This window comes from Pisolithus orientalis (assembly GCF_024613125.1).
Source record: "Pisolithus orientalis strain OTSU chromosome Unknown F5J12scaffold_24, whole genome shotgun sequence".
Lineage (NCBI taxonomy): Eukaryota > Fungi > Basidiomycota > Agaricomycetes > Boletales > Pisolithaceae > Pisolithus > Pisolithus orientalis.
This window is the reverse complement of record NW_026260805.1, coordinates 385,028-402,781: the sequence shown is the minus strand read 5'-3', so window position 1 is coordinate 402,781 and position 17,754 is coordinate 385,028. Positions and strand designations below refer to the sequence as shown.

The following is a 17,754-nucleotide window of genomic DNA, read 5'->3' as shown; positions in this document are numbered from 1 at the left end:
CGTGGAACCCATATCGTTTCCGTTTTGTTGCCAGGACGGAGGTGCATGTAGGCAATTCCCGTACTAAGCGAGCAGTGGGATCTGGTAGTCAATGCAAGCATTCCCGGGACGTATGTATACAGCTGCTAGAGCAGGTCCCCCCCAGCAAAACAAGTCGGTCTATCATTCCAAGGTCACCTTCGGGATTTGGGCACCGCGGCCAGATTTATCACGGGCGTTCACAGTGGACGTAAGTAGGGTCCTGTGTAAACACATGACTTTAGCTCACCGTTCCACTGGTACCTTCGACCACCACCTGGAGATACCCACATATTATGACCTAAATTAATTTTGATGTGGTCGCAGTCCAGTCTGCAGCAATGGTTCAGATAGATCTATGACTACGAGCACGGGAGTAGCCTGAGAACCTTCGAAGTAAGAAGAGATCGTGTCAAATTGCCTGACGTAGTGGTCTTCGAGAGTAGACTTATGCTCGTCACTATTGGTTAAGTACAGTTGCTCATAATTACATGCACGACGTACGATGCCATCAGAGGCAGAGGGTCAGCGCTTATTGGCCCCCCGGCGTGCCAAAGCGTATCCGAGGTGGCATGTGACCACCGCAGCAAGTACGGCCCACATTTTTTTGGCTGTCCCTCCCAAATGTTACCCCCATGGGTCTCGGTGACCGCGTCCGTCGGTATGGCTGTCGGTCCACCGCTGGTCTATGCTGATCAGGCCGTGTCTATCGTGAGGAAAAAGCATGCCTCTCTACGGTGGCGTTCCTGTGATATCCACTAATCAACTGTTTCTCCCTCATCCAGGGACTCTACAGGGTTCTCTCGTGATGTGTGCGCCATTTTGTGAGTGCACCCCACATCAGCTTCTCGCAGCCACGATTCAATCTGTTGGCCTGCCAGGTTGCTTGCCAATATTACCCGATGTTTCTTTTGGTTGGGGACACGTTTCGAATTTGCCCTGCTGGTTCAATCAATCCTTATGATTCTTGCGCAGGTACGCTTTATGACTTGTTGACGACGTCTGACTGCATACGATCGCGCTCAGCTGGCGCTGTTGTACATTTGCATCCGATATCAGCCGCGTCCCGACACGCGTGGACAGTCCAGTCGACCATTTGCCTTTTGGCATTGGCCGTCGTATGTTCAGTACATTGAATTTCTGGCAGGCTTTATGTAAGCCACGGCGTTATCCCCTCGTGTTTTCTACTGAAAGTCTATCTGTGATAGTCTCATCTCAGCCATAGCGTATTTAATTTTCGGACGGGCGGACGTTTATATTTCGATTATAGGGTTCGTTGCTCTGGGGATGGAAAGCATGTTACCCATCCCGCAGCTTATTAGGTTTGTTTCCATTGTGATCTTGCAGCCCTTCCTCATCGTCATCATCATCAATCCACAGCAACTACAAGCAGAAGTCACTGTATGGCTTCCGTGCTTCTACTTTGATCGGATGGGTGGGCGGGGATTCCTTCAAGTACGTCTGTCCTCGCGTCGTAGCGACATATACGTCATAGGTCCCTGACAAATTTCACAATTACGAAGGACTGCGTACTTCTTCGTACAGGGATCACCCTTGCAATTCAAAGTCTGTGCGTTATTTCAGTTGTCAGTGGACTTTAGTAAGGTTTTTGTCGTGTATCCCCCGCGTGGTTCTTATGGGATGTTATAAAAGTCATCGTCATGCAACGTCTGTACTATGGCAATGCACCCCCACAAGCCACTCTCCTAGAACAAGAGGATCTGGAAGAGGCGTTAGCACTGGCAGAAGAGTAGTGCACTAGTCATATCCCTCCGTAGATAGCACTGTACCCGTGAGACAAACACGAATAAACTTGTTGCGGTGCGGCCTTGACAGCCCTGCAAAGTAACCCAGCACCCATCTTAGTTCTTGTGTTGTTCTTGCACTCACGGCCTTGCCTGCGTCTGGTGTCAACGAGCTCGTTGCAATGGCGGATATCTCGAAACCAATCTCTTTCTGCGAGCATTTGCAGTTGTCGAGTCTGGGCGTTCAGCCTGCCTCAATCTCATTCCAGGTATGTACGCGCATAGCTTCTCCGCCCACTCACCTACTTAGCTTTGTTCTCCATAATGCCATGGGTTTCACCATTTAGGTGAGCGGAAGTTTTGGGTCCATACCTGATCCATCTAATGAAATTCGCGTAGACTCTGACATTAGAATCCGACCACTTCATATGTGTACGGGAATCGGTCAACGGCCAGAATCAAGTCGTCATCATCGATCTCGCGGACGCCAACAATGTTCTAAGGCGGCCTATTAGCGCAGACTCGGCCATAATGCATCCTTCGAAGAAGATTCTCGCGTTAAAGGGTGTGTGAAAGGGTTGCAATATCGTGGTTTATAGTCTAACTGTGTCGTCGAAGCTGGCCGAACGCTTCAAGTTTTTAACATCGAAACGAAGCAAAAAGTCAAGTCGCACCAGAATAACGAAGATGTTGTCTTTTGGAAGTGGCTGTCAGAGTCTACTCTGGGTTTGGTCACGGACACTTCGGTCTATCACTGGTCTATCACAGACCAGACGTCCGCACCACAGAAGGTTTTTGACCGTCATCCGACGCTTACCGGCGCACAAATAATCAACTACCGGGCGACTCCTGATGAGAAGTGGCTAGTATTAATTGGTATAACCGGAAATACGACGAACCCTTCCGCATTCAAGGTGAAGGGTGCCATGCAACTTTACAACAGGGATCGAGGTGTCAGCCAGCCTATCGAGGGGCATGCGGCTTCGTTTGCGGAACTCAAGATTGATGGTCACCAACATGTCACGAAACTCTTTACTTTTGCTGTGAGAACCGCTACTGGTGCCAAGGTACGCAAATGACGACAAACATATGTGCGTCGAGTTGAAATGCGGTTCAGCTTCATGTTGTGGAGATCGATCACACGGCGCCCGATCCGCCCTTCGTCAAGAAGGCGGTCGACGTCTATTTCCCCCCGGAAGCTACCAATGACTTCCCTGTCGCTATCCAGGTATCAAAGAAGCACGGGATCATCTTCTTGGTCACCAAGTATGGCTTCATTCACCTTTACGATCTCGAGACCGGTGCATGCGTGTACATGAATCGCATATCTGGGGAAACAATATTTGTCACGGCGGAGCTCGAAGCTGCACATGGGATCATGGGTGTCAACAAGAAAGGTCAAGTTCTCTCCGTCAGTGTTGATGATCAAACAATCGTACCATACATTTTGACTACCCTTAACAATACGGAGCTCGCGTTCAAGCTCGCAAGTCGTGCAAACCTTCCAGGCGCCGACGACCTTTATGTGAAGCAATTCCAACAGTTGTTTGCTGCTGGTCAATTCAGCGAGGCTGCGAAAATTGCTGCCAACTCTCCTCGTGTACGCTTTCTGGCCCAATGATATCGCATTTTCATCATGTTCTTTTCAGGGTATCCTGCGAACTGCGCAAGTGATCGAGTCGTTCAAGCAAGCACCGACGCCTCAGGGTAGTCTGTCCCCCATATTGCAATACTTCGGCATACTGCTAGAGAAGGGCGAACTGAATCAATTCGAGTCTCTTGAACTTGCTAGGCCCGTCTTGCAACAGGGACGCAAGCAGCTTCTTGAAAAATGGTTGAAGGAGAACAAGGTCAGTTAGTCATTGATGGCATGAAGGTGTTACTGATGCACTGCCTATTTTTTATAGCTCACATGTAGCGAGGAACTCGGAGATATTGTGCGACTGCATGACATGACCCTGGCACTGAGCGTGTATCTCAGAGCCAATGTCCCGAACAAGGTCATTGCATGTTTCGCTGAAACAGGTCAAACAGAAAAAATTGTACTCTACGCTAAGAAGGTCGGATATAGCCCTGACTATGTCTCGCTGCTGCAACACGTTATGAGGACCAGTCCCGAGAAAGGTGCCGAGTTTGCTACTCAGCTCGCCAACGATGAGTCCGGTCCTTTAGTTGATGTCGAACGTGTAAGTGCGGTGGGTACATTGAAGCGTGACAGTGACTCAATTGCTTCGCAGGTGGTGGATATCTTCATGTCACAGAACATGATACAGCCTGCAACATCCTTCCTTTTGGATGCTCTGAAAGACAATAAACCAGAACAGGGCCCCCTGCAGACGCGTTTGCTCGAGATGAATTTAGTTCACGCGCCACAAGTTGCAGATGCTATCCTTGGCAACGAAATGTTTACTCACTATGACCGCCCGCGCATCGCTAACCTTTGCGAGAAAGCCGGTCTTCTGCAAAGAGTAAGAACAACAGTTTCAGGATATCTATAAGTTCTGTGACTGATGGATCCTGGCAGGCCCTTGAGCATTACGAGGACCTAGCAGACATCAAGCGTGCGGTCGTGCACGCCAGTGGCCTGCAACCTGATGCACGTATCTTCATTTGATGTTCCATGCGTGACGTCTAACTATGCTCCTCAGTGGTTGGTGAACTACTTCAGTCGGCTGACAACCGAACAATCCATGGCGTGCATGTACGAGATGCTTCGGGTAAACATCCGGCAGAACTTGCAAGTTGTGATTCAAATCGCTACCAAGTACTCTGATATCTTGGGCCCCGTGAAGTTGATTGAGATGTTCGAGTCCTTCAAGAGCTTCGAGGGCCTGTACTACTACCTTGGATCGATTGTCAACCTAAGCGAGGATCCAGAGGTTCACTTCAAGTATGTCCAAGCTGCGACGCGCACTGGGCAAATCCGAGAGGTCGAGCGTATTTGCCGAGAGAGCAACTATTACAACCCAGAGAAGGTCAAGAATTTCCTGAAGGAAGCAAAACTTCAGGACCAGCTCCCGCTCATCATCGTCTGCGATCGCTTCGACTTCGTTCACGACCTCGTGCTTTACCTTTACCAGAATGGTCTTATTAAGTTCATCGAGGTGTATGTTCAACGCGTGAATTCCTTCCGGACACCTCAGGTTGTTGGCGGCTTACTCGATGTCGATTGTGACGAAGCTTCTATCAAGAGCCTCCTCGCCTCTGTAACCGGCAACTTCCCCATTGACGAACTCGTGGCAGAAGTTGAGCAACGGAACCGTTTGAAGTTGATTTTGCCCTGGCTTGAAGCTCGCGTCCAGGCTGGTTCTCAAGACCCTGCGGTATTTAATGCGCTTGCCAAGATATATATCGACAGCAACAATAACCCTGAAACATTCTTGAAGGAGAATCACGTGAGTAGTTGCCTCGCGATCGAGGACAGATAGTTAATGCATTGCACGTCTAGCTTTATGAACCACTTGTGGTCGGGAAATTCTGCGAAGCCCGTGACCCCTACTTGGCGTACATCGCCTATGCTAAAGGCTTCTGCGATGACGAACTCATTGTTATCACGAACGAGAACTCGATGTTCAAGCAGCAAGCTCGCTATCTTATCAAACGCCGCCAACCTGAGCTTTGGGCCCAGGTTCTCGTTCCCGACAATATTCACCGTAGATCCCTCATTGACCAGGTAGGTTATTCATCCCGTTGATGTTCCAGTGGATAACAATGTTGTCACCAGATCATTGCGACTGCATTGCCGGAGTGTACAGACCCAGATGATGTCTCTGTCACTGTCAAGGCTTTCTTGTCAGCTGATCTACCACTGGAGTTGATTGAGTTGCTGGAGAAAATTATCATCGAACCTTCACCTTTCAGCGACAACCGCAACCTACAAAACCTTTTGCTCTTGACTGCCATCAGGGCTAACAAGGGCAAGGTCGTTGGATATATCAACAAGCTCCAGAATTACGATTCCGGGGAAATCGCTAAGATTGCCACTGACCATGGTCTTTACGAGGAGGCATTCACAATTTACAAGAAATATGAGCAGCACGTCATGGCTATGAACGTTTTAGTGGAGCATGTGGTATCCATCGACCGGGGTCTCGAATACGCGACGAAGGTGAACAAGCCCGAAGTTTGGAGTCGACTTGGCAAAGCTCAACTTGATGGCCTTCGCGTCAAAGATGCTATCGGTAAGTTAATGACATGCCTGTTGTTTCTCAGCCACGTGCTCACTCATTTCCTTAGATTCCTACATCAAAGCCGACGATCCTTCGAACTTTGCCGAGGTGATCGAGATCGCAAGCCATGCTGGGAAGCACGATGATCTCGTGCGCTTCTTGCAGATGGCCCGTAAACACCTCCGGGAGCCCCAGATCGACACGGAACTAGCTTACGCCTACGCAAAGACTGACCGCCTCCACGACATGGAAGACTTCTTGGGTATGACCAATGTCGCAGATATCCTGGAAGTTGGAGAGAAGTGCTTCGAGGATGAACTTTATCAGGCTGCTAGACTACTTTTCGCCAGCATCTCCAACTGGGCTCGTTTGGCCACTACGTTAATTTACCTAGGGGAAAACCAAGCCGCTGTCGAGAGCGCCAGGAAGGCTGGCAACACACAGTAAGTTGAGGTTGCACATCCTATCGTTTATGGCTGACGGTAGTTGCAGAGTCTGGAAGCAAGTCCATGCTGCTTGCATGGAGAAGTCCGAGTTCCGTCTTGTACGTCTTTCAAGACTCTCGAGATAATTACCAACCTTTTTATCAGGCACAAATTTGTGGTCTGAACATTGTCGTCCATGCAGAAGAACTGCCAGCAGTTGTCCAATCCTACGAACGCCGTGGCCATTTCGATGAAGTCCTCGCTCTATTGGAGGCTGCTCTGAGCTTGGAGCGCGCACACGTTGGTCTTGATTTCTCTCAAAGCCCTATATTTGACTGTGATATTGCAGATGGGCATATTCACCGAGCTTTCCATTCTGTATAGCAAGTATAAACCAGGAAAACGTGAGTATAATACGAAATAAGGGGATTAAAATTTTACATGTATCTTGATCTCTAGTGATGGAGCACTTGAAGCTTTTCGTATCGAGAATCAATATTCCAAAGGTATGTGGTCCTTTAGCTCTGGTAGACTGTCAATTGAACTTTCTATCAGGTCATCAAAGCCACAGAGAAAGCTCACCTATGGCCTGAACTGGTCTTCCTATACATGAAGTACGATGAATTCGTAAGTGTGTCGCGCAATTGAATGACCCCCTTGCTTACGTTTCGAAGGATAATGCAGCTTTGGCAATGATCGAACGCTCCGCGGACGCCTGGGAACACAACCAATTCAAGGATGTGATTGTCCGGGTCGCAAACGTAGAAATGTATGCTCTGGGGACAATTCTTACTTTGCGCAGAACTGACGCACGTTTCATCCAGCTACTATAAGGCCCTTACCTTCTACTTACAAGAGCAGCCCACACTCTTGAACGACCTATTGTCTGTCATGATAGCACGTGTTGATCATGCTCGCGTCGTTCGCATGTTCCGTCAGATCGATCACATCCCTCTCATCCGGTCGTACCTTATTGCTGTTCAAGATGTAAGCTGTCCTGCAGAACTTGTCCCATTTTCGAGGCTGATCAGTACTACAGCACAACATTGAAGCTGTTAACGATGCCTATAACGATTTACTTATCGAGGAAGAGGACTACAAGACTCTTCGTGATTCAATTGACAGCTTCGACAACTTCAACAATATTGCTCTCGCGCAGCGGTTAGAGAAGCACGAGCTTCTCGAGTTCAGACGACTAGCTGCCCACCTTTACAAAGTATGTCATTCCCGCACATGCCTTCTTCATGATCCATTCATAAGCGTTGTACAGAAAAATGCTCGTTGGGAAGAGTCGATATCCCTGTCGAAGCAGGACAAGCTCTACAAGGATGCCATCGTTACAGCTGCTACTTCGGCATCGACAGAGGTTGCCGAGGACATACTCTCCTATTTCGTAGACATCGGAAACAAGGAGTGCTTTGCGGCAACGCTGTTTGTCTGCTTCGATTTATTGCGGCCAGATGTTGTGGAGGAATTATCATGGCAACACGGTCTCAATGACTTCTACATGCCCTACAAGATCCAAGTGTCGAGGACTATGCGAGAGAGGGTCAGTGATTTTGGTGATTCCTTGTTTCCCTCATGATGACTGACACTTCTTCAGCTGGCCACTCTTGAAAAGGAAGTTCGAGAGCGCTCGAAGAAGGAAATTGCCAAGGAAGAACAAGAGGCTGAACAACCTATCATCAACCCTGGCATCAATCGCCTGCTAATCACGCAGGGCAACGGGTCGGTATCTATTTCCTCGTATAGTACATGTCTTGACGATCAAGCGTTAGATACCCAAGTCAACCACCTCCCATGGTCAATGGAACGGGGATGAACATGGGTATGGGTATGGGCATGATGCCTGTAAGTCGTTCTGTTCCCAGATGTGGCAAGTGGTCTGAAGTGCATTATGACATTATCTGCAGGCCATGACTGGTTTTGGAGGCTTCTGATTCATGCCTTTAGTCGAGGAGTCTTGAATTTTATTGTACTTGCATCTTTTTGTTTTCGCTACACTGCTGTAATGGATTGATTTTTCATGACAATTTGAGTCGGACACGCCGCGGATGCGACTAGTTTGAGTGCATTCGGACTCCGCAAGCGCTGCGCCCACCTGGTTAGTGCCAAGTGTCGAGCTCCAAGTGCCGTATAATACCTCGCTCAGAAACAACACCAGCTACACGACGGACAAATCATGACAGAAGGAAGCGACTACGATTATCTGTTCAAGGTAAGCTGGTACAGGGCAGGGGATGTAGAGCAATGGATAATTGACGCGGTCCGCAGGTCGTCCTAATTGGTGACTCGGGCGTTGGTAAATCGTACGTTCATTCTTCTCAAATGCCTAACTCTTCATCCAATATTGACTGCTCTTCTATCGATACAGAAACTGTAAGTAGGATACGGTGTGTCGTGTACAGCTCACTGGAAGCTGTGCACCCACAGTGCTCTCCCGGTTTACTCGCAATCAATTCAACATGGACTCCAAGTCGACTATTGGAGTCGAGTTTGCGACCCGCTCGATCAATGTCGATGGAAAGCTCATCAAGGCTCAGATCTGGGACACCGCAGGTCAGGAACGGTATCGCGCGATAACTTCAGCGTATGAGTTTCCCCCCCTTTTGTTCGTTTGGTGCTGACAAGTTTTGCCATCGTTTCCACAGCTACTACCGGGGCGCAGTCGGTGCTCTCTTGGTGTACGATATCTCAAAGCAGGCAACGTTTGCCAACGTAACGCGGTGGTTGAAGGAGTTGCGGGACCATGCAGACTCTAATATCGTGATCATGCTCGTGGGGAATAAGAGTGACCTGAAGCACCTGAGGGCAGTCCCCACGGAAGAGGCAACGAACTTCGCCAGTAAGTCTATTATACTCGGAAAACTTCTCTTCTCTGTCATCTGCTTAATTGATCCGCACAGCTCAAAACGAGCTGTCGTTCATCGAGACCTCGGCGCTGGATGCTTCCAATGTCGATTCGGCTTTCCAGACTATCTTAACCGGTAATTGGAACTTTGTCAAGTTTGGTGGGTTCAGATCACTGATTAAAGGACCAGATATCTACCGCATTGTGTCGAGCAAGACTCTTGATCAGTCTGGCGACTCCGTTAAAGCACCTACCAGCGACACGATCCCCGTCGCCATCGACTCGTCAGCACCAGCCAAGAATGGATGTTGCTGAACGTGTACTTCTATGGCGACGATGTTTGTTAGATGACTTGTATGGCTACCACCTTCCTGTTTTCCCCCTTAATGGTAATTCTTTTACTGGATGGTTGGTTTTTGTGTGGATACAAGGGTATGAGTTATGAGTCCGAGTTGTCAAGTATTAGTGAGAAGCTACAGTTATCTAATGGATGGATGGCTGAACTGGTCAAATTGAACGGTGACTTCCTCAAGCCCAGGTATCCGACTCCGCAACGAGGTAATTACACGCTCCAGCAATTGGTCTATACCTGACCCCTCTGTGTGGTCGCGGGATGCAGGCTCAGACAGTTTTATGTGAATGGAGCCGATAATGCTTGTCGAATCTTTTGGCCAAAAGCGCGGCGAGGAATAAGACGCGACACCCTCTATGTGCAAAAGCTGGGAACTCGCCACCGTCAGCATGAGGGCTAATAGATCGAAATCAAGGTTTCCCACCTCTGATAACGCTTGCTGTACCTTGCTCTCGTTATCACCCAAATCCAGACTAAGCACTCTACCAGTGTCGATCACGAGTGGGACGACACTAGCGGCGATCAATACCGCAATGAATATCGAAGCGATGGGGTCGAAACCTGTCCAGCCATAGTACTGGATAAGGAGCGTGGAAATGATTACTCCGACAGATCCCAGAGTATCTGCCATGACATGCAGAAAAACGCCTCGCATATTATGGCTGTGTCCCTCATGATCGTGACTACGACCATGTGAGTGGACGTGGTGATGAGGGTCGTGTCCGTCGTCATCATGATCGTGGCAGTGGTGAGTGTGATGGTAATCGTGTTGGAGGGTCTTCGGGTAGTTGGGAGAGATTGGAGAATCTATTGATGTCGGTGAAGTCACTGGAAACGGGACTTGTGACGAGGCTGAAAAGCTCTGCAAGCCCTCTTGACTGATTATTAGTGACGGCCCACGGGAATGGGGCTTCCTGCCATTCATCGCATTGTTCAGCACGACGTTGCGTTGGGAAGTGCCATTAGCCGTGTGGTCATGGTGGACATGCGAAGCGCTTCCGTGGTCGTGAGTGTGATGGTGATTTTCCACCGTGTGGAGGTGCGGATGGTTACGCTCACGAGGGTGAAGAGAGTGAGCGTTGCCCTGTTTAGTATCGCGAAGATTTGAACTGTGATTGTGTGCATGTGAGTGACTGCCGTGGTCATGTGAATGACCATGTCCCTGACATGGGTCAGCGGAAGGTCATACATCCAGCTGGAGCGACCTACATGATGGTGATGATGGCCTCCCATCGCAAACATACCGAACAGATTGACCCCGAGCCCGAGGGAACTGACGAGCAACAACTGACTAGTCGTCATCTCAGGAGGATCCAAGCTAACCAATGCGAATGGTTAGTTCTGACGTAGATGAGCAGAGTCTCACACTCGTACATGCGTTCGACCGCTTCAAACACGATGAAGACAGATATCAAAATGAGAAATATTCCATTTGCGAAACCCGATAGGGTTTCTATTCTGCCGTACCTGCAAAAAAAAAAGCGAGCGGTTTGTACAGGCAAGGTGAAGAACGCAAAGAGGAATACTGTACCCGTATGTAAACCGTTCATTTGGCGGCCATTTTGCCATGATGGAGGCAAGTAGACCAACGCCGATAGCCAAACAGTCGAATGCCATATGGATAGCTTCCGCAAATATTCAGAATTACCCGAACTGAAACCATGCTTTGATAACTTACCGTCAGAAATCAAACCCAGGCTATTAGTCCAGACACCATACAACATTTGTATGAGCATATAGCACATGTTCAACACCAAAAAATAAAATATCTTTCTTGACTCGTTATCTGATAGGACGGAGTTCAGGTAGAAACGAATGAGCTTCGATACAGGGTGTGCGCGGTGCTGATGTGAGTGTTGGATCTTGACCGGGGTATAATGCTAGAGTGACATGTTTATTGTCCACTCCGACAGCATGCGGTAGGATGCTGCAGACATACCGTAGTAAAGGACAGACCCTACCATTAGGTCGGTCCAGTCAACTGATTGAGTGAATCCCAGATGGCCTGCACCAACGGCCATAAAAAATGCCAGAGGGTATGTGAAGAGGAATGACTGTGAAGCTTGGGAAGGGTTATACTGGTTCACGTTCGTTTCCGGCGTCAGGAACACCATGCTATACGTTAAAAGAGGGAGGATAGCCAACGACAACAGCGGCACAACCGGCGATGGTGGCAAATTGAGCTGAGATAATGAGGTGGAGAATTGCAGGACATGGCAGAAGCACTTACAACGGCTTTCCTGAATGCATAAAATGGAAGGGCTAGAAGAACAGCACCCATGGTACTCACAGCCGTCGTCTTGGACGGACTGAGAGATGGTGATAAGACACCCCGCACATATTCTAGAACATAGGTTGCCAAGCCATGAAGCACGAGGCAGCCATATCCCGGAAGTAGCATATGAGGACTACGATTCGAGAACGCCGCATCACATAGAAAAGACAAAACGAATGCGCAGACTATCGCTATGGGTTGCCGAATCTGACAATACAACACTTGAGTCACGGTGCACGGATCCAGACAACACAGGACTGACCGAACCGGAAGAGACCACGGCACCTACCCAAGAGGTGGAGAAGTGTGTGAATAAAATGACGCTGCGGGTACAAAAGTGAAACTCTCCACAGAGGTAAATTAAATCGAGAACGTACCGAGGTGATGACAGGCGGTATAGGGCTGTGTACAACGAGGCTTGTTGCATGAAGACAAGGAACGAAGATAGGCCGAGAGCGGTCCACTACATGCAATGAATGGAGAACTTCCTGAAGGCCAAGGTCAATATCCCGCACCTCAACGCCTTTGTTTTCCGCAAGTTCGGAATTGACAGCCTCCCATCCTAGTGTTCCTAATCCCCCGATAGCGAGCACCCTCATGACCATCCAAAACACACCGACGTCATACGATAGGAGCCATTCTTTGGCGGAAAAGAGTGTCAAGACAAACAGAACATTGGAAACGAACAGTCTGGGAAACGACCTGCTGTTGAGTCTACGTGCGGCGCGTTGTTATTTCACATAAGACACGCTATGAACTGGGTCGAGAACGTACGACGCAGATATGACTTTGGCTGGCTGAAGGCTGATCTTCCTACGTGTCCGGGCATCTGGGACAGCCATCCCAGCTGTACCAAGTAAAGGAGCCTGTGCAGTTGCAGGCGTGTGCAGCGGAACCGGATATCAATCACTGTGGTGGTAGCGACAAACCTAAATGGGGAAGGTATGTCCCACCTTTTATGTTTGGCTGTTGTTTGGCTCGACCTGCCTCAAAACTTGTGACGAGCAAATTTTTGTGCTGTTGTTGACCAACCAGGTGAGTTCAACTGGCCTGTTTCTTATCGTCCTTGATGAATTCGAGATGACGAGTCTGAATACGCTAGAACGGGGTTTCCTCGTTCTGGTGTATGTGACGAGTCCCATTTATTTACCATTCATGCATTATCTGATCCCCATCGTCTGACGTATCGATCGAACGACTTGCTGATCCAAAGTTTCAGACCCCAACATGCCTATTCGCGTTGCAGACGATGATTGGTCAGATTCTGATGACGAGGTCGTCACCGGTGTCGAAACAGATGTGTTACTTGGGGTGCCAGACGGTAGTGTGGAGAGTGACAATGACCTGAGAGACGCTGCTGTCTCTCGCATCGGTGGTCTCCCCGTACGAGTCTGTTCTTGCCCATGTACGAATATGCCATCAATTCAACTTTGTTTCGTCATCTCTAAAGGCTCTATTGCCTTCGCGGGAGCCACCATTTCCTTCTTCGCAATGCAACAACTGCTCCAATCCAATGGAACTCCTCGTTCAAATATGGTGTCCATTTGAAGACAGCACAATGGACAGGGCTTTGTATATCTGGGGATGCGCACGTGCGTCCTGCCAAAGACAGCCTGGGAGGTAGGTGGGCGGATCATTTCCAAGTGTCAATCAACTTAGACGCGTTCACGTCAGCGTACGTGCTTGGCGGGCATTGAGGTATAACGCTGAGTACGCTGCAAAACTGGAGAAAAAGAAAGCTCGTAAGGACGCACAGAGGAAGGCTGCGGGTCCTGCTCCTGTTAATGACGCAAACCCATTTTCCGTAAGTACCCCGGAGAGTTGTGCTCACGAACTCATCTTCCGATAAGATGCAAACTCCTGCTGCGCCGTCAGCATTTGGTTTAGGGGACCAAATATTTGGGCAGGCTTCTAATAGCCCCTTTGAACCCTCACCGGCCAAGGAAGTACACAAGGATGACGACCAAAGTGACGACGAAAGCGAGGCCTCGTCGACTGAGGACTCATTGATTACGGCCATGGCCTCGACTACCATTCGGGAGTCGCCATGGACGGCAGCGCCATCATATCCTGCGACATATCTCTCCACGATGACTGAATACATTCCACCGGTACCAAAAACTAAAATTCCAGAGAACGCACGGATGGAAGATCCAGCAGACGATGACAAAGGAGGAAAGGATGGTTCCTGGGGATTGGAAACCTATGAGAATACACTAAAAGTAGATCTCGTTTTTGAACGATTCACCAAACGGATAAACCATGCAGCGGACCAATGTCTCCGGTAGGTTGTGTGTTCCTCCTTGCGGCCTCTGCTTGACTCGTATTCACAGCTACGAACTCAATGGGACTCCGCTTCCGTTTGCATCCGACAAGGTTTTTGAGGTCCTCTTCCCAGCCCCACCTCAAGACCCGCTTCCCGTAACAGGGGCTGCATTCAAGGTTGTCTCACCTGTCAGGCGTTCATACAATGTGTCGTCGATTCCACACTGCTCTGTGTGCAAATCGAGCCGAGTATTTGAATGCCAGCTCATGCCAAACCTCATAAATGTCCTAAGAGCCGCGGACAAGGACAAAGACACTGATTCAGACCGAAAACTGACGGACGCAGAAAGAATCAAGGCAGTTCAAGACGCTCTGAAATCCAACCAAACTAGCGATAGAAGGGGTATGGAATGGGGTACTTGTATGGTGTTCTCGTGTGGAAAGGACTGCTGTCTGGACGAGGGTGGCAAGGATGCGAGGGAGTGCTGGAGGGAGGAACATGTGTTAGTGCAGTGGGACGAGTAGTGAAGTGTAATGTAATTTTAGCGATCGTCGATACACACGGGTCTTTTATGGAGAGTGCTTCTCCCCGGATGACCAGATTGCCATCACATATCCAACTTGTTCGGTTGCCAATCAACACTTGTCGGCATCCTCACTGACCATGCCACCGCCATTCGTCGATCCCTCCAACGACGACGCCCCCGGCTTCGGAGCACTGGCCGCCCAGAAGTTCCCCCATACACGGGCACAGCTCTCAGCTATATACCGGCAGCACAAAGGCGGCCTCCTCGAGAGTTATAACGAGGACAATGACGGCGACGAATCAGCCCGCATCAGCACCTCCATGGTCATGAAAGTGGTCACACTTCTCGGAGACGAACAGGAAGATAAGCTCAAGGAGCTTCTTCAAACGAATTTTGGTGTTGACGACTCTGATATGGTCTGTGCAACCCTTCGTCCTCCGTAAATGCTGCTGGACCCACTGATCGTCCGTCTTAGTTGGAACAACACGTCCTCGATCTTATGCATAAACATCGCGACGACGTTGCAGGTGTCCCTTTCCTGTTTTTAACGCCGACTAGACGTCCAATATCACGACCGTCATCTAGAGCTTCTTCTCCCTCTACACGGGTCAACTCGAATAGGCCAGATACCCCTGTTTCTCTGCCAAATTCTCCGTTACCCGTCGGTTTCCGTCGTCCTCACACCCCAGTCACTTCACCTCTCGTCAGTGGAAATGCTTCATCCTACATGACTGCTCGCAGCGTTTCGCCAATGCATTCCCCCGTCCTTGCACATGCACAAGCTACACAAGCTCACGCCCAGTTTGCTGCTAGCCTCCCATCCTCTCCCATCTCGTCACCAAGACTTCTCAGTGCCAAAGCTACCGAATTCAAGCCCATCCAGAGACCTCTGTCTGCTGCCTCATCAAATCCTGCCACCCTTTCTGGATATAGGGCCGAGACCCCTTCACCAGACCTGTGGTCACATAGTCCACTCAGACCGAGCTCGAACCTGGCAATTGCCGCACCCTTGCTTCCAGAACAGCCTCGAGCAGTCACGCCAAGTTCCCTGCGATCGTCCCTGAAACCTGGAGAGGATGAAGATGAAGATGACCCGTTCGATCCATTCGCATCCAAAAGCGGCCCTCCTTCTTTCCATCCCATCACAATTACGGACTATGATCAGTGGTCAGACACCGCACCTTCCAACTCTTCCCTATCACCAGAGGGTGTGCAGCAAGGGTACTATCCACTCGGTTACGGCCAGGACTCACCATATGGCAACGACGTCGAAGATCCTGATGCTGTTGCATACCTCACTAATGGCATGACTCCCCTGGATGTACTTGGTTCCGTGTTTGGGTCCACTTTAGCGCCTTCGGAACTCGAAGAGGCACTCTCACAGAATGGGTACGATTTCGAGAAAGCCATGGCCTGGCTTATCGATCGGGCCTTACCCCCCGTGCCACAGTCCACCCAACCCAGAGTACAACACGTGGGGAATCGGGTTGCACTCATCAGCCGGGATAGTCCAGTGACTAATTTGCGTGGTGGGCGAGGCTTCCAGGTCCCAACTCGAGCCACCGGGCGCGGCACGGGTGTCCGTGGGACTCCGACCGCCAACGGCAGAGTGTGTCGATATTATCTAGCGGGTGAATGTCTGCGAGCCGATTGCAGATTCAGGTAATTTCTGCGCGGTTCTGTCTATCGTTCGTTGGGGGTTGATATTTCTTGGCAGCCATGATTTAGAGCGTGCCCTTTGCCGGTTCTGGTTGCGAGGCACTTGCGCTAAGCAAGATCAGTGTGAATTCCTGCACCAGCTGCCTGACAATGTGGATGTCTCTACTGTTACGAACGCGCTATCGAGGACTAACTTTGGTAGTAATAACGGTAATTCGCATTCGGGTACCTCAAGTCCTCCCGCGGAGGACTTCCCTGCGTTGGGCTATGAAAGCGCTGGGGCGAGTAGAAATAGAAAGGGGTACAGTGCACGGGACGGTCACTGGCAACACGATCCGGGTCGAACGCGATTTGCTGCTGCCGTCAAGCGCGCGCCTCCCACGGCCGCCCCTGCCGATCGTGCGATGGTGACCCGTCGCGAGTCTCAAACAAATAGTAACACAGCCGATAACCTTCCCTTGAGAACGACGATCGTGGCTCCCAAGCCATCCCCACGCATCAAGTTGCGTTCTCCCACGCTTCTTCCGACATTGGCTATGGGCGAGTCTATCAACAACCTGTACATGTCGTATCGAGCTCGTGCGCTGCAGCTGGGAGCTGCCAGGAACGCATGTTTATCGCGCGCTGCGGATGCTTGGAGGCGAGGTGACGGTGCGGCTGCTAAGCGATTCAGTAGAGAAGGTCATGATCTGAATGCAAAAATGAGCCAGGAGATGGCGGAGGCTGCGGGGAAACTTGTTAGAGAGCGTGCTAAGTTGGCCGAGCAGGCGGTCAGAAGCCGAGATTCGAGCTGGTCGGACGACCTTAGCGACCGCTCCACGAGGGGGCGTACTTGTGGTGGCGGTCTGGGCATCTGCCTAGGTGTCGCGAAGAAAGACATTGGTGGCGATACGAAGTTGACTTCGGAGGAGAGGACTGAAGTAATGCTCGATCTGCACGGACTTCATTCGAACGAAGCAACGGAGGTGCTTGAGGAATTTCTACTTGCGGTTAGTATACATCCTATGATCCTATTCAAGCGGCTGACGGGGGAGCACAGCTCGAGCGGGAGCATTTCTTGGGACTCGGTGAGTTGCGATCCGTTCGGGAGACAGTGCATCGCTTTTTAATAAATAACCGGTTTCAAATCAGCATTTGCCATCGTCGGAGAGGAGAAACACACAGGGACGCAGGATCCCGCGCGGGGCGCATCGCGCGCGCGTCTGTCTGCTGGGGTAAGGGAGTGGCTTCACCGATGGGGATATCCATGGAACGAACGGGATGGCGTCATTTGTATCGATTCACTGACCCACTCATAACGACAAGGTTTTTCATGTCATGGACGCAGATCTGTGTGACTTGGGTTTATTGGAATGCACTCGAGGTCGGGGGTAGTATCCGTCGAAACAAGAAGGTGTAAACATATGTACAATAGTGACAGGACACGTCGGAATAGACTGTTTCACGAGGGTCTGGCCGTTCACGTGCA

At 50.1% G+C, this 17,754-nt stretch overlaps 6 protein-coding genes across 6 annotated transcripts; 5 read left to right on the top strand and 1 right to left on the bottom strand.

Annotated features, from left to right (window-relative positions):
• Positions 1-642: 642 nt before the first annotated feature.
• Positions 643-1,772, top strand: F5J12DRAFT_723880 (uncharacterized protein; the record flags this gene model as incomplete). Its single annotated transcript, XM_051741480.1, is given in 8 exon segments — positions 643-755; positions 804-842; positions 900-993; positions 1,045-1,172; positions 1,227-1,340; positions 1,399-1,477; positions 1,497-1,557; positions 1,672-1,772. 8 exon segments carry the CDS (start codon positions 643-645, stop codon positions 1,770-1,772), a joined length of 729 nt encoding a protein of 242 aa, XP_051598128.1.
• Positions 1,773-1,841: 69 nt separating this feature from the next.
• F5J12DRAFT_844538 (uncharacterized protein) lies at positions 1,842-8,396 on the top strand. Its single transcript, XM_051746276.1, has 24 exons — positions 1,842-2,032; positions 2,163-2,328; positions 2,382-2,830; positions 2,881-3,363; positions 3,413-3,613; positions 3,671-3,949; positions 4,001-4,231; positions 4,288-4,359; positions 4,412-5,158; positions 5,212-5,436; positions 5,488-5,944; positions 6,000-6,375; positions 6,425-6,476; positions 6,523-6,657; positions 6,707-6,761; positions 6,817-6,863; positions 6,913-6,984; positions 7,032-7,126; positions 7,182-7,344; positions 7,397-7,573; positions 7,628-7,906; positions 7,961-8,085; positions 8,136-8,208; positions 8,271-8,396. The coding sequence occupies exons 1-24, from the start codon at positions 1,946-1,948 to the stop codon at positions 8,295-8,297; spliced, it is 5,073 nt and encodes a 1,690-aa protein (XP_051598127.1). The 5' UTR covers positions 1,842-1,945; the 3' UTR covers positions 8,298-8,396.
• A 35-nt stretch (positions 8,397-8,431) lies between these two features.
• On the top strand, positions 8,432-9,605 carry F5J12DRAFT_247488 (GTPase). Its single transcript, XM_051738575.1, has 7 exons — positions 8,432-8,575; positions 8,632-8,666; positions 8,732-8,736; positions 8,791-8,947; positions 9,009-9,202; positions 9,264-9,344; positions 9,399-9,605. Exons 1-7 carry the CDS (start codon positions 8,540-8,542, stop codon positions 9,521-9,523), a joined length of 633 nt encoding a protein of 210 aa, XP_051598126.1. The 5' UTR covers positions 8,432-8,539; the 3' UTR covers positions 9,524-9,605.
• Positions 9,606-9,687: 82 nt separating this feature from the next.
• F5J12DRAFT_894663 (cation efflux protein) lies at positions 9,688-12,677 on the bottom strand (the record flags this gene model as incomplete). Its single annotated transcript, XM_051747758.1, has 12 exons — positions 9,688-10,722; positions 10,770-10,878; positions 10,935-11,027; positions 11,092-11,185; positions 11,239-11,440; positions 11,500-11,517; positions 11,576-11,743; positions 11,791-12,042; positions 12,098-12,158; positions 12,213-12,298; positions 12,351-12,549; positions 12,610-12,677. 12 exons carry the CDS (start codon positions 12,675-12,677, stop codon positions 9,688-9,690), a joined length of 2,385 nt encoding a protein of 794 aa, XP_051598125.1.
• Positions 12,678-12,869: 192 nt separating this feature from the next.
• On the top strand, positions 12,870-14,694 carry F5J12DRAFT_844522 (programmed cell death protein 2). The gene is made up of 5 exons (XM_051746275.1): positions 12,870-13,218; positions 13,286-13,455; positions 13,510-13,639; positions 13,686-14,119; positions 14,169-14,694. The coding sequence occupies exons 1-5, from the start codon at positions 13,063-13,065 to the stop codon at positions 14,623-14,625; spliced, it is 1,347 nt and encodes a 448-aa protein (XP_051598124.1). The 5' UTR covers positions 12,870-13,062; the 3' UTR covers positions 14,626-14,694.
• Positions 14,695-14,702: 8 nt separating this feature from the next.
• F5J12DRAFT_844517 (uncharacterized protein) lies at positions 14,703-17,738 on the top strand. Its single transcript, XM_051746274.1, has 5 exons — positions 14,703-15,043; positions 15,103-16,289; positions 16,345-17,275; positions 17,326-17,353; positions 17,418-17,738. Exons 1-5 carry the CDS (start codon positions 14,765-14,767, stop codon positions 17,582-17,584), a joined length of 2,592 nt encoding a protein of 863 aa, XP_051598123.1. The 5' UTR covers positions 14,703-14,764; the 3' UTR covers positions 17,585-17,738.
• The last annotated feature ends 16 nt before the right edge of the window (positions 17,739-17,754 follow it).

Excerpts from the sequence above, each read along its gene's own strand:
- F5J12DRAFT_844522 (XM_051746275.1), top strand. The coding sequence starts at position 13,063 with ATGCCTATTCGCGTTGCAGACGATGATTGGTCAGATTCTGATGACGAG. Across the intron at positions 13,456-13,509 it reads TGCCAAAGACAGCCTGGGAG|CGTACGTGCTTGGCGGGCAT; the intron begins GTAGGTGGGCGG and ends CGTTCACGTCAG. Across the intron at positions 13,640-13,685 it reads ATGACGCAAACCCATTTTCC|ATGCAAACTCCTGCTGCGCC; the intron begins GTAAGTACCCCG and ends TCTTCCGATAAG.
- F5J12DRAFT_844538 (XM_051746276.1), top strand. The coding sequence starts at position 1,946 with ATGGCGGATATCTCGAAACCAATCTCTTTCTGCGAGCATTTGCAGTTG. Across the intron at positions 5,945-5,999 it reads TCGCGTCAAAGATGCTATCG|ATTCCTACATCAAAGCCGAC; the intron begins GTAAGTTAATGA and ends TCATTTCCTTAG. Across the intron at positions 8,209-8,270 it reads TGGGTATGGGCATGATGCCT|GCCATGACTGGTTTTGGAGG; the intron begins GTAAGTCGTTCT and ends CATTATCTGCAG.
- F5J12DRAFT_247488 (XM_051738575.1), top strand. The coding sequence starts at position 8,540 with ATGACAGAAGGAAGCGACTACGATTATCTGTTCAAG. Across the intron at positions 8,948-9,008 it reads TATCGCGCGATAACTTCAGC|CTACTACCGGGGCGCAGTCG; the intron begins GTATGAGTTTCC and ends TCGTTTCCACAG. Across the intron at positions 9,203-9,263 it reads AGAGGCAACGAACTTCGCCA|CTCAAAACGAGCTGTCGTTC; the intron begins GTAAGTCTATTA and ends TGATCCGCACAG.
- F5J12DRAFT_844517 (XM_051746274.1), top strand. The coding sequence starts at position 14,765 with ATGCCACCGCCATTCGTCGATCCCTCCAACGACGACGCCCCCGGCTTC. Across the intron at positions 16,290-16,344 it reads CGAGCCGATTGCAGATTCAG|CCATGATTTAGAGCGTGCCC; the intron begins GTAATTTCTGCG and ends ATTTCTTGGCAG. Across the intron at positions 17,354-17,417 it reads GGAGCATTTCTTGGGACTCG|CATTTGCCATCGTCGGAGAG; the intron begins GTGAGTTGCGAT and ends GTTTCAAATCAG.